Source organism: Condylura cristata, unplaced genomic scaffold (assembly GCF_000260355.1).
Source record: "Condylura cristata isolate star-nosed mole 26May11 unplaced genomic scaffold, ConCri1.0 scaffold00001, whole genome shotgun sequence".
Lineage (NCBI taxonomy): Eukaryota > Metazoa > Chordata > Mammalia > Eulipotyphla > Talpidae > Condylura > Condylura cristata.
In genome coordinates, this window is record NW_004567102.1 from 60,616,486 (window position 1) to 60,631,195 (window position 14,710).

Below are 14,710 nucleotides of genomic sequence, written 5' to 3' on the forward strand. Positions count from 1 at the left end.
CTTTACAGAAGACCTGTATTAATTATCTGGTTTTGCTAACAGAAAGAAACCTGAAAGGTTAGGACAAGAGGAGTTACCAGTATTTGTTTTTGCAGTGAGCCATTACTAAGGTAGCTTGCTCCCCAAGCAAGCAAGTGGCACTGTCAAGCTCTTTCCTGTGGAGCCATCTTTTATACAGGCTGCATATTTCTCATCTTTCCCTCATTAATCTTTGTCAATATTGTTTTAGGTTCTGTGTGGTATTTGGGATAATTTGTTAGATTTTATTTGGATGGTCTGGGAATACCAAAAAAAAAACAAAACTCCATATAAAGTAATAATTCCTTCTTAACGTTTTAACACTATAGTATGGGAAAGGTACCACAAAACATTACTTTATATAGTGGGGGAAACCTCTACTTAATTTGTTTTATGGATTTAGCTATTAAATTTAAAAATATGATTTGCTGATCATTGTGCTTATTTTTTTTTTAATTAGAATATAAGCCCTTTAAGGGTCAAGAAGGTGCTATCCTCATACAATGGGAAAAGTAGAGGCTTTGAGCTCAGTAAAGATTGGGTATATCTATTCTTCTCCCACTTAATGTCTTTCACATAGGTAAATTAACTTACCTTTTTTTTTAAAAAAAAGGTTTTATTTACTTATGCTTACAGAACTGGAGTACAGGCCAGAGGTGTGATGGGTGAGAGGATTCACCAGAGATAGAGTGGGGAGCTGAAAAGGTACATCTATTGAAATACAATGCTGAGGGAGCAGCAGGCTGGTCAGTAGAGGTCTGCCATACCATGTGGGTCATCTTCCTGGCAGGGGATCAAATTCTTGCTGCAGTGGCTTCAAAGAGCTTCATAATGTGATGCTTTCAGCGTTGTGTCACCAGGGAGAGCCCAAATGAATTTACTTTTGAGCCGCAGAATTTTCACTAGGAAAACAAGGTCTATTTCACTGGGTTGTTGTTAAGATTAAATGAGATCATGTAAGTAAAGTCATAGATGTACAGACAAGCTAGTCAAATATTAATTCCATTATCAGATGTGCTATAAATCTGATTTTGCTGCAGCAAACAGAATAGAGCTAGCTATGAAGCTCAACGGGAATCTGAATTTTTTAATGAGTTATTTCACATGTGCTTAGGAAGCAAACAATCCTATATTGAACCACATAAATTGTTAATTACCTCCAGTTTGTAAATTCTTATACTCATTTTTGCAAAAAACATTTTTTTTGCAGAATTGTTTTTAAAGCATTTTCACAGCTATTAAGTTTATCAAAGTCACTCTTACATGATGAAAAGAGGTATTCTTGTGTCAGTGAAGAGATGAAAAAGACTGGTGTGCGCAGGTCAAGGGATTGTTCCAAATTACACAGTACTAGAATATTCACTAAAATGTCCTCAAAAGTGGGTCTCCTTGTCCATTATTTTTTCTCCACTATACGAAACTATCTTAGGTTAACAAGAATATAAACAGCAGCAATGATTTCAAATATATGCTTTCAAAGTATATGCAGACACAACTATTTTAATTATACTGGGCATACAGTAGTTATTTAATGTCTGTATAAAACAGCTTTGAATGTGCAAGTTACTGTTCCTGTTTAATAGCGGTATCTGCTTTGTAAAGTGTGAGATATTTAAATTCCTCTTTTGATCAATATATTTTAAGGGCTCATTTACTAAAAAAAAAAAAAAATTAAGAACAAGATTCATTAATTTTAAGACAGTTTCAATATGGGGCCTACCATATTATGCTTTCCCCCCACCATGTGAATCATTATACTCCTTCCTCATGACTAGCGCAAACCACGCTTTGCCTGCCAACCCCATGACTCAGAGCCCTCTGAGGACTCTGTAGCCGCTCAGCGCGGCCCAGGAACCCAAAGCCGTTTCCACGTGAAACAACCAAACACGGTATCCTAACGCGAAGGTCCGCTACAAGGAGGGTTCCTGAATAAAAGACGAATGAGAAGGCAGCGCCTTCCTCTGAGCCCACCCCCTCCACAGTGTAGAGCCCAATCGCTTTCCTCTGTTGTGAGATTCGCGTCTGGGATTGGTCGGCAACGGGACCGGCGCGGCACTAGAGCGTCCCGGCGGAGAGCAGAGACTTGTCCGTCACGTGCGGCCGCCGGGCCTCCAAGCCTCGCTGCGCGCTGGCGGGGCCGGGGGCGGGGCCCGGGAGCTGCTGCGCCTGCGTTGTGGGCGTTCTCGGGGAGCAGCTGCCGTCGCCGCCGCTACCACCGCGTTCGGGTGTAGAATTTGGAATCCCTGCGCCTCGTTAACAATGAAGCAGAGTTCGAATGTGCCGGCTTTTCTCAGCAAGCTGTGGACGCTGGTGGAGGAAACCCACACCAACGAGTTCATCACCTGGAGCCAGGTATGGGTCAGGGCACGGCAGCCACCGAACCTCGAGTAAACGCGTTCTCTCGCTCTCCCGCGGGTTGTCTCTCGCGGCCTGCGGCTCGACGCACTTGGAGAGGCCCGCGGCGTGGGGTGACGGGGAGGCGCGGGCCTTGGCGTTCAGCCGCGCTACAGACCCCCTATATTGTTCGCACGCGGAGGCGCGGGGGGTCTCGGACGCCACCCCTCGCTCAGGCCGCGATGGGGGAGGGGCGGCCCTCGCGGGGCGCCGCGGCCGGAGAGGCCCGGTAACGGTCCGGCCCGGTCAGCGTTCGGAACCTGTCGGGTTGAGCGAGAGCGGCCGAGGAGCCGAGGGCTCAAGGGCCACGTTACTTGCACACTCATCCTCTGTCCTGCTTGCCAGACCGCGGTGAGGACTCGCCGAGGGCATCAAAGCCCCCCTGGCCGGGATCTTCGGCAATTGGGTTTATATGGGGGGGGGTGGACCTTGACTTCCCGGACCCGATTGTCCTCGCCTGTCTGTACGCCGACCCCGCCGGGCAACTGGGGTCTTTATGAGCGAAGGCGGCAGACGCAGGTTGCTGCTTTCCAATAGGTTCTAAAATACCAAATAGAAGATAGTGAATTATTCTCTGCAGATTCTAAACCATTGGTAGGAACAGATTTTTATGATCATTTAATAAAAAATAACAGGTGTTTAGGAACTTAACGAGGAACCAAATTGAATCACTTAATTTCATTAGACAGTTGCCACTGGAGTGGTATGGATATGGATGCCTTGATTTTGGTTTGATTTTTCCGACCCTGCCACTAAACTGGATGCCCTTAGTTCACCTAATTACCTGGCTCGGTTCATCTTTCATAAGGAAAATGGGTTGCTTAAGAGTTACAAGGCTCCTAGGTTTAAATATTAATATTGTAAGCAGAGTGACTTTTATGTAAGCACAGTGCATTAGAATATACTTATTCTACACTGTCTTTTACGAAGAAATGGATTTTTCTCATTGCAGAAAAATCCCCTCTGGGATATAATATTTTTTTGTTTTAAGGTCTGGAGGAGAGTTAGTGAAAACTACTGGCACCGTGCTTGGCACCTGTTTAGTGCTGAGGAAATGTTTTCTCCCCTTTTCCTCTCTTTTCTAAAGTCCCTTTCCTATGGTCAGAATTCAGCTTTATTTGCTTTTATGTAATATGGAATACTGTTGAGTATTGTAGCAACATATTCTGCTTTGTGATACTGTTATTTATTTTTAAAATCTCCTCTCTAGGGCTTAATTTTCTTGAAGGTCAAAATGAGCTGGATGATGTGCATATGCATTTGATGAATTCTTTACAGTTGTGCAAAGAAAAGTGAAAAAGGAAGCCAGTCACCAGCATACACTTAAAAATAACCAGATGTCTCATGCTTTTCATCAGTCAGAAGGATTAAAAGTTGACAAGAATGGAACAGCACAAACTGTTGTTGTTCAGTGTTGTTTACATGTTAAGAGTTGGACTGAAAAGTTCCCCCTACTCAAGCCGGCTTCGATGGGCTGTCCTATTTTTGTTGTCTAACCATAGCACCTAAATGTATTAGAGGTTTTAATTAAGGTCTGTTATGTCAGTGATAATTTTAATAAATTTTCATTATCCGAAATATATTAATATCCTTACTACCTTAAATGTAAACGATCATAAATTGATCGTTTTATGAGTTCAAAACTAAATAAACAAGTCACTTAAAATCATTCTTTCACTAAGTTTGAGCTTATAATTGTTCATTTTCTAGTACAGCATGGGATAATCAAATTATAAATTCAGTGAGAGCAGAGACTATGTGAGGGATACGGTGGATACTTAATGTTTGATGAGTAATCAAAACTTGTGGGATATGTACTGAAAGTGGTAGAATGATAGAATTATCCTTGATAAGATTTAGGCATCATCTAGTTAATCTCACTATTATCTAGATGAGGATTTGAGATTTAGATAGGTTAGATTACTTAACCTGTCATTGGAGGTGGGTTTCTAACATAGATTTCTGACTTCCCAGATCAGTTTCCATCTGGAGCACTACACTTAATACAGGTTGGCACAATATTTATATAAAACTTACTCCTTCACAAGCTAGTGGGCAATTATGGACAAATGTCTAGAACTAAGCTAAGTTGCTTAGGAAAGCTCTCTTACTCTTCCACAGAATTCTTTTAGAAGCACTGTTAATAATGAAAAAAAAAAACTTTCATTAAAGAGTGATATTAGATGGGAAAACCAAATAGTGAAAATAGTGACTTTTAAAAGTCACTATTTATGGTGGTTTCTGGTTTCCTTCAAACATGTTTTGCTAAATTTCTTTTGAGGTAATTTAGCATTTCTACTATCTTAGTGAAAATCATACTAGGACCTTTTAGAAACAGCAGATGTTTTGGAAACCAGGCAACCTTTCATGAAATTGTTTCTCACTGGTGAGAAATAATTTACTTTTTTAGCTATAGTGTAAGAGAAGGGAGAAAATTTACTAGTGACAATTTGAAAAACTTGGCTTAATATTTCTAAAGACTTAATGTAATTTTAGTTTTCCTTGAAACCTATATAGTATGACAAAATGAAATCCACATTCTCATTCTGAAGTTGTTGACTCAAATAATAGAATTGTTTTTACATCTAGATTCCAAATATATACAAAATATATTTTACATCTTCCCATATTATCTGCTTAGAAATTTCCTTTTTTTTTTTTAATTTTTATATTTCTTCAAAATTTTTGTGAAGCTGTTTGGCTCTGGCAGGCATTCTATTGCCAGAAACAAGGACATAGATAGTACTGTGGGACAATGTAAAGCTGTTTTAAATTCAAGAGTCCTAAAGAAAGGAGACAGGCTTAGTTTGGAAGTAACTGAGGAAACTTAATATTCAGAGATAAGAGATTGTGAAAATTGAGTAAGTTCTGCCATTGGTGGGGAGAAATAGCCTTTACTGTTAGTGAAATCTGATACTCAGTATATGTTGAAGTGAAACCTTATAAAAGTAGTAAAGTACTGGAAGGTCATTTTTGCCAGTGTTGTTGTCTCTGTCTTTGCTTTTCAGATTGTTTGAGAAGACATAGAAGTGAATTAGGAAAGACTGCATACACATCTGTTCTATTTTATGTGTGTGTCTTGGTGTCTTTCTGTAATCCCTCTCAAATCAGCAGAGATGAATGTGGAAATGAGAGGCAAAGGAGTGAAAACAAATTCTGCTCCTGTATTTTAGTGTCTTTAGATCAATGTAAGCACCAGGCCCTTAAACTTCCCATGTTTCATTATCATTTTGAACTTCCCAGCAACCATTGCATTATTAAAGTATTCCCAGTGACAGACAAAAACCTCAAATGTGTGGCAGAATAGTGGAAAAATCCATCTTAGAGACGCTGTAGAGAAGTTGAAAGATTCACTGATAATTTTTTTGTCAGTCTACGTAGAATAATCAGGAGACACAAAAGGAATCATTGATAAACATTAAGAAGTCATTAAACTCTTAGTTAAAGCATTAACAAATTTCTGTTCTGAAAAGTAATAGGGCTAAAATAATAAGGCTGAACTATGAGACTTATAGAATATTTTGAATGTTTTTAGCCAAGAGTTCCAGAGGATTAATTTGAGCAGTAACAACTGTTCACAGTTTTTTGGAAGCTTGCCAGCGAGGCCTAAAGTGAAATGCCCATCATTCCCACCCCTAAGTAGTGATTTTCTTCCTCTTGTAAACATTTAAGCACAGTTCTGTGTTGTATTTCTTGCATCTCACAGGTTGTGATAGTAAAGTGGAATTTTTACACTCAGGTTATTTACTAATTTTAAATGGAGACTAAAGACAAACTGCTATGAGTGGGTTATGGTTGTATTTGTATGAGTGAGCAAATATAAGCGAGAATCACTTATTTTTCACTTGATACAATCTAGAAGTTGAAATTTTAAAAATATAACTTCATTCACTATGACAAAAAGATTCATTTCTTCAGTCACTCATAAATATTTGTTGTGAATCTGTTATGACCAGAGAATATGTAGGTACTAGGAATTCATTCAATAGTGAACATTCATTGAATTTATATTCTAGCAGAAATACTGATGATTAAAAACTAAGCAGACACAAATGATATAAATTTAGTTAGTGATAAATACCAAAACTAACTAAGGCAGCATAAAGAGAAGAGAGAGTTATCAGCTCAGTTCAAGTTAGGAGACTAAACTCACATAGTATTTTGAACAGAAAAGTTGAATGGAATAGGATTAAAGAAAACTCAAAAGTATATAGAAATTGTGTTTCTAAGAAGCAGCCATGACTTTTAGGACTACAGTTGGGTATCCAAATAAGAGTATTTGCTTCCTCTCAAACTTTTGACTTTGTTGGAGAGAATTTGACTGTCTTACTGAATGACAAAGAATTCACTGGTGCTATGTTGGTGGAAACTTGGTGGAAATTCATTCTTCAGAGCTTGTCTGGAAGTATGCCTTCTTGGGCAGGGGTTAGCAAACCCGTGGAATAGCCATCTGTTTTTTATTTTTGTTATTTAATTGGAATAGCCATTTGCAGTCTGCCCACATTTTGATTATATCTGCTTTCTTGCTACAAATGCAGAGGTGTAACCTTATGATCTGCAAGTTTACAATTTTTATTGGCTAGCTCTTTAAGAAAATGTTCATCAGTTCTTGCTCTAGATTACCCTAGGAGCTGTTCAAGGGGGCGATATCTTGCTAGACTTACTGTGATTTGAGATCTCCCAAGGGGGAAGGGAGTGCAGGGGGAATCTGCTGGCTTAGTATACTGTAAACCTCCATTCTATAGGAGCAAGGTGTTGGGAACACTGCAGGAGTCTGCCAAGGACACGATAAACCCAGGAAGGAAAATCCCTCTTTTACTATGAATTTTAATATGACTTTAGCATCTTCTGTTGATGGAGCTTAACACCAGGATGGCTGGAAAAGTAAGGTTTTTTAAAAGAACCCATTCCATGTATGCCGAATAAAAATGAATGGATTTAACACACCATATTGATAACTGGCACATAAAATGACTGGGATTTGAGGGTATTCTAAGTAATGAAGGAAGTTTATTTGAGAAAGTATCAGTTAAGTAAATCTAAATGATTGGAAAGGATGGGCCAGACAAAGGGTAGTGGCAGATATATAGAGACATTTGGAGCAGGCCTATGTGATTGGAGTATCTTTAGAGAATGCAGTCAGGAAGTTAGGCAGGAACAGATGTTGTAGGACCTTATGATTGTGAGATTGGAGTTGAAAAAACTAGTTGGAAGACAATCACAGTTTTCCATAATAGTTTTGAAGATAGTGTAATGGACTAGGGTAATAGCAGTGGAGGTGGTGAGTAGTTGGATTTGATATCTGCTTTAAAGCGAAGCTGCCAGACTTAATGATAAATTGGTTGGAGTTGGTGGAAGGTCAGTGAAGAATTAAGGATGACTAATAGATTCAGCCTTAGAAACAGGGTAAGATGGGGGAAGATTTGGAGAAATGCAGGTGGAGATTCTATTTGATTGTGTTAACTTAAGATTTCAAATGGAAAATTTGTAAATGAAAATTATTTCATTTTACATATCTTTCATTGCTACTCAGTTATGTGGTCACACCTTATTTTACAGGAGATAGGGAAATGCAGTGCTCGGAAGGAGAACAGGAATATTTCTTGGTAACCAGAATCACTGCTGCCTTCCTGGAAGTTTCCAGCAGATAATATCTGATGTCTGGCTATAAGATGGTCACTCAGAATGGAATTTGGAGCTTGTTAGTGGTAAAGCCCTGGGACTGGATGATCAGGAACACAAATGGAGATAAAAGGAATTGAAGGATAGTGTAGTTCAACATTTAAAGGGTTTGAAGAAACCCAAGAAAAACATAGATTAAGAAGGAACAAGAGAATGAATTTACAGAAGTTAGTGGAAGAAAAGAGGTGATGATCAACTGTGTTAAATATTGTTATATTCTTTATGTACCTTTAATAATAGTAGTGTATATAATTAAAAAATTGATAAGTGAAATTGCTGGAAAATGTTAACGCCTTCATAGTGCAGCAGTTTTCCAAAGAGATTAAGCTAGCTCATACTCCTACTACAGATTTTGCATTAAGTAACATCTTTAACACTTAATGTTGTTCTTAATTTTTCTCAGCAATGGATGTAAAGTGTCACCACAGTCAGGTATTTGTCTGATTAATAATTTCAAGCACATTTTCATATTTATCATTTGCATTTCCTGTTTCATGAAGTGTTTGAACATTTTTCTATTGAGTGGCTTATTTTGTCTTATTTTTAGAAGTTACTTAAATATTCTGTATTTCCAATTTTTATGTCAGTTGCTGCTATCTTCTCCCAGTTTGTGTCCTTTTACTTTCTTTTCATGAGATAGTAGCTTGTAATTGTGGGGTTATTTAGTAAATCAGTCTTTGTTTGTCATTCATGTCTTTTGTTTCTTCAAGATGTTTTCCCTTACCTACTTCAAGGAGAGAAAAATACTTTTTTGTCTGTCTTCTCTGAAAGCTCACTGAATTTGCATTTCATTTCTTTAACTACTTTGCATTTATTGTTTGTGAAATGGGTGCTCCAGCCTAACTATTTTCTCTGTCAGTATTCAGTTGTTCTTTCCCTTTGGTGATTATTTCCTTCTCTAATCATTGATCTGTGTTGTACTTTTGTTTTTTAAACAGAATTATATATAGATAACATATATGCATAAAGTATGTACATATCATATATATCAAAATCAAGTTTCATTTAAAAAACTTGGAATTTCTAGAGGGATTGCTTTAAAAACTATGAATCAGGTTAGGGAAAATATATCTGCATGATACTGATCATTCCAGGAACAAGATATACTTCTAAATTCATTTTGTTTGTTAACAAAGTATTACAGTTAGATCTTGCACATCCTTGTTAGGTTATTTGTTTATAAGTGTTGTAAATAGCATCCTCTAGTTATAAATATATTTCTTGCAGTTATTGGTAATTAGAAATACCAGTAACATTTGTATATTGATAAGCTAGTGAACACTAATGATTTTACTTATTTGGGTTTTTTGAGCTCCATACATAGCTTCCATAAATAGTAGCTTTGTTCTCCCTTTTAGAACTTTATACCATCGATTTATTGTAGTCTTTTGCAACAGTTAAGACCTGAATTAGGGTGTTAAATAAAAGCATTGAATATGGGAATTTTCCCCTTTGTTTTAAAAGGGAATCTTTTTTTTTAAAGATTTATTTATTTATTCATATAGAACTGGGGTACAGGCCAGAGATGCGGAGGGTGAGAGGATTCACCAGAGACAGAGTGGGGTGCAGAACAGGCAGATCTACGAAGTACACTGCTGAGGCGAGCAGCGGGCGGGTCAGGATAGGTCTGCCACGCCATGTGGTCTCCTCCGGGGGCAGGCGGGAATCGAACTCATGCGGAAGTGGCTTAAGCTTCTCAGTGCAGTGCTTTAACCCGCTGTGCCACCAGGGAGGGCCTTAAAAGGGAATCTTTTTAATATTTCCCCCTGTAGTTTCTAGCTGTTGAATTGGAGAATTTTTATTTATTTATTTTTTGTTATTATCATTGAAGTCAAATTTAATAGAGTAACTTTTAAGAGGGCCATGCCAAGATAGAGGATACAGGAACAAGTTGACTTGGGGAAAGTAGGAAGATGAGTTTGAAATAGGCAATTGGTTGAGACCTTCGTAAGTTAAGTACCATTGTGTAAAAATGTTATAATTCAAGGTTGAAAGTTGAGATGATGAGGACAGAGGCATAAATGTGATAATCGTGCATAATAAATTTGGTAACTAGATATACTGTTGTGGGTGAGATTTCCTAAAGAAAGAGTGTAAAACATACCATAGTAAGGCTAGCAACCTTCAAAACATGTTATCTCCTGAGAGGTAGAAGAAAAATTAAAAGGAAATAGGAGAAATAGAAAGTGCAGTTTCAAAGCTAAAATGTAGCACATTTAAGGAGGTGGTTGTCATTAATGCAAATGAAATGCCATAGAGGTGTAGGAGATCAGAACTGAAAAGAGGGCATTGAGTTTGGCATTTAACATTTTAGAAAAAATAAATTCAGTAATGTGGAGGGATATTGGGAATAATTTTTTTGCTAGAATAAGTAGATGTGTCTAAATTGGAGAAAGGATGCTTTAAAATATTTGTTAAAAATTTCACTGAAGGAAAAGACAAGTGGGGTGGTAGATTTAGAAGGTAGTAAAGTAATGGGAAAACTTGTCAAAGTGAAATAGTTCCATATCAGTGCATTTTTAATTTTAGTTTTTACTTAATAACCATCCTAGTTATTTTTCAACATTTTTTTGCCAGTCTAACAAGTAACAATTACTTGTTTTGCTGTATATTCAGTTATGAGTGGACTACCTCTAAATTTCACATTGCATTTTTTTGCCTTACTGGTTCAGTCTCTTTTCCCTCCTGATTTTCATTGACTCATTTAAACACCACTGTTACTTATTGTCTATTTAATTCTCAATTAGATTTGTTTCTGTACTCTGTACTCTGTACTCTAGTCTATTAATCTACCTGATTATACCTTTTTTTTTTTTTTTAATTAAGTTGACATTGGTTTACAACGTTGTGTATGATTCAGATCACACCGTTCAGGTGCATGTTGCTACAACACACTCAACACCAGGGTATCCATAGTTCACCATAGTCAGTGGTTGTGTTCTGCCCACTCTCCCACATGGTAACCACAATTCTATCATCAGATTTCGAGAGTTTGTTACTGGTTTGGTTTTATCTGATTCTTTATTTTGTTTCTTATATTCTATATACAAGTGGTACTATTTAGTATTTGTCTTTCTCCTGTGACATATTAATATTTCATTTAGGATAATCCATTGCAATTTCAGCCATATTACTGCAAATGTTTTATCTTTTTTGTTTTTTTTTAAGATTTATTTACTTATGCATATGGAATTGGGTTACAGGTCAGAGGTGCAGAGGAGGTGAGAGGATTCACCAGAGACAGTGTTATGTAGCAGAACAGGCAGATTGACAAGTACACTGCTGAGGGGAGCAGCAGGTGAGACAGAAGAGGTCTCACCATGTGGAGATCTCTGTGCCATATGGATCACCACCACAGGCCAGGGATCAAACTGGCACAGAAGTGGCTGTGGCTAGCTTGCAGTTCTGAGTCCTAACCCATTGTGCCACAAGAAAGCACCACCCACCCCGCTTTTTTTTTTTTTTTAAGTACAAATTAGTAATATTCCATTGTGTGTATATAGCACATCTTCCTAATCTGCACATCTATCCACCTTAAGGAATTTAGGTTATTTCCAAAGCTTTGCTTTTGTAAATAGTGCTAAAGTAGAAATAGGACCCTTTATGTTAGTGATCTTATATTGTTCAGGTAGATGCCTGGGAGTGGAAAGCTGGATCAGATGGTTGCTGTTTTTTTTTTTTTTTTTTTTTAATAATTTTGCAAATCTTTATACTGCTTTCCATTGAGGCTGGACCAATTTGCCTTCTATCCAGCAGTGTATGACAGTTCCTTTTTCTCCACATCCTTGCCAACATTTGTCTTTGGTCTTTTTGATTTGGGTCATTCTCATACATGCTAGGTATTACCTCATTGTGGTTTTTGATTTGCATTTCTTTGGCAATAAGTGATGATGAGAATTTTTTCATGTGCCAGTTTGCCATTTGTATATCTTCTTTGGATAAGTGCCTATTAGGCTTTTCTGCCCATTTTAATTGTTATTATTTGTTTTTGTTGAGTTACCCGAGTGCCTTGTAGATCTTAAATGTATTTACTACGCTCTTTGTCATATGTATGGTGTGCAAATATTTATGGCTCCCTCATTTAGTAGAGAGTCATTTTGCTCTAATGCTAGTTTGTTTCACTCTGCAGAACTTTTTAGTTTGATGTAGTTCCAATTATTTATATTTTCCTTTTTTTCTTGCTGTTGGAGACAAATCCACAAAGACATCACTGAAGCCTATGTTGTAGAATGTTTTACTTACGTTCTCTTCTATCGATTTTGTTTTCAGGTATAATATTCACATTTTTTTTTTTGTCATTAGTTAATTTTTGTGTATGATTTGAACTGTCTAGTTTGATTCCTTTGCACATTCCACTCTAGTTTCCCTAACATCAGTTATGGAAGAGGCTTTCCTTTGTCCAGTATTATATTTTTGACTCCATTGTCGTAGATTAACTGTCTACGACAAAAATGTGAAGGTCTATTTATGAGCACTCCCATCAGTCTGTCTAAGTTTATTCCAGTACCTATTGTTTTGGTTATTACAACTTCGTGGTATAGTCTGAAGTCTGGTGTGATATAATCATTATTCCTCTCTTCTATCAAGATTCTTTTGACTATTTCATGGTCCTATGATTCTCTGTGAATTTTGATTGTCCCTTTTTAGCACCAAATTCTTATGAACTATGTAATTCTATCAGTTATTTGACTCCTTGGGAAATTTTTATAATTTTATTTCCTATCTATTTCTTTGATCTATTTTGAATTAATCTTGTTTACAGCTTTTAGGACAACTTAGTGTTTTTTTGTATGGGGTATCCAGTTTCCTCAGCATTATATTGTCAGAAAGACTGTCTTCCCCACTAATGATCTTAGTGCCTTGTCAGAAGTCTTGGAAAGAATGTATATGTGAGAGTTTATTTCAGAGCTGTCTACTCCATTGGCCTGTCTTTATATAATAATCAAAAGTGTGGGTCTGTGTAAAGGCTAACAAACCAATGAATACAATTATATCATTGCAAAAAATAATGAAATGTTGTTTCTTCAAAAATTTTATCTTATTCCTGTTCAGTTGCATTGTTTTTTAAAACAAATAACATGCTGGTATTGTGCTTGCACCATACTATGTTACTTTTTTCTTCTTTCTGATTTAATGGAAATTCTTAAGTATTTCATTCACTAGAGGGAATGAGAAGCTTTATGTGAGGTATACTACTGAATTTTTAACATTGATATCAAAAAACTTTCAGTTTGGTACTAACTGCCATTTATAAGAATAAAATATTGGTCTGAAGGTCTCATAAAAGGACTATCCAGACTTGGGATTCATCTGTATCACCTACTATCAGAGGACCTTTAACTAAGTGACCTTTTTTCATTTTTTAGAATGGCCAAAGTTTTCTGGTTTTGGATGAACAAAGATTTGCAAAAGAAATTCTTCCCAAATACTTCAAACACAATAACATGGCAAGCTTTGTGAGGCAGTTAAATATGTGTGAGTATACACAGCACTTTATTTGGACAATTGTCATTTTCCACTGATTAGATTTTTTTTTCCTATTTGAATGATAATGGAAAATATATTACATAGAAGCACTATTATTTTTTGACTTTTGTGAGTTTCAGTTATCTGACTTTGAATATTTTTCAGATGGTTTCCGTAAAGTAGTACATATTGACTCTGGGATTGTAAAGCAGGAACGGGATGGTCCTGTCGAATTTCAGCATCCTTATTTCAAGCAAGGCCAGGATGACCTGTTGGAGAACATTAAAAGGAAGGTGAGCTATATAGTAACATGATTTAATTAGGACAGAATCGCGTGGCTAACTTGGCCAAGACTTAAATTTCAATTATTGAAATTAAGAATGTATAGAAATCCTACAGTGTTCTTTTTGGAGTGATTTAAACTAATAAAGCTTTCATTGCTTCCTTTATCTAATTTTTTATCCTGTGCTGCTTTCCTCTAATGAGGGCTTAGTTTTCAAACACCCCCAAAGGAGAGGTTTCATTTTGACTGGAAGTTAGATAGTCTTATATTTGGAGTTTTTTTGGTTTTTTAATTTTTGTAGTTCACAACTGAATATCCAGTACCCCAAATGAATCCCTTGCATAGGCTAGGCACTTTGTAATACATTTTTTGAATGATTGATAGCTTTTGCTGAAATATATTATTTTTATTAATATAAGGGGACAGGAATAAAAGGGTAGTGAACCATAAAAAGACAGTGGCTTAGGGCCCTCCCTGGTGGCGCAGCGGGTTAAAGCACAGCACTAAGAAGCTAAAGCCACTTCTGCATGAGTTCGATCCCCGCCTGCCCTGGAGGTGACCACATGGCGCGGCAGACCTCTCCTGATCTGCCCGCTGCTCCCCTCAGCAGTGTACTTCGTCCATCTGCCTGTTCTGCTCCCCACTCTGTCTCTGGTGAATCCTCTCGCCGCCCCTGAGCCTCTGGCCTGTACCCCAGCTCTGTATGTACAAATAAATAAATCTTTAAAAAAAAAAAAAAAAAAAGACAGTGGCTTAGTTTGCAGCTGTTATTTCATAAACTTAATTAAATGTGAAATGTGATTAAAAAGGAGGCTTGGGAAAATTGTAGTGAGTTTAGCATTAGGAAATGAAAAGAATACAAGCTTT

At 37.0% G+C, this 14,710-nt stretch overlaps 1 protein-coding gene across 2 annotated transcripts in view; it reads left to right on the forward strand.

Moving 5' to 3' along the window:
• Window positions 1-2,105: 2,105 nt before the first annotated feature.
• The window catches only part of HSF2 (heat shock transcription factor 2), a 30,753-nt gene continuing 18,148 nt past the window's right edge, over window positions 2,106-14,710 (forward strand). For both annotated transcript variants that reach the window (XM_004673820.2, XM_004673821.2), the window contains exons 1-3: window positions 2,106-2,370; window positions 13,461-13,569; window positions 13,726-13,853. In XM_004673820.2, the coding sequence (XP_004673877.1) occupies window positions 2,278-2,370; window positions 13,461-13,569; window positions 13,726-13,853 (330 nt within the window). In that variant the 5' untranslated portion in view covers window positions 2,106-2,277. The remainder of the gene's footprint in view (window positions 2,371-13,460; window positions 13,570-13,725; window positions 13,854-14,710) is intronic.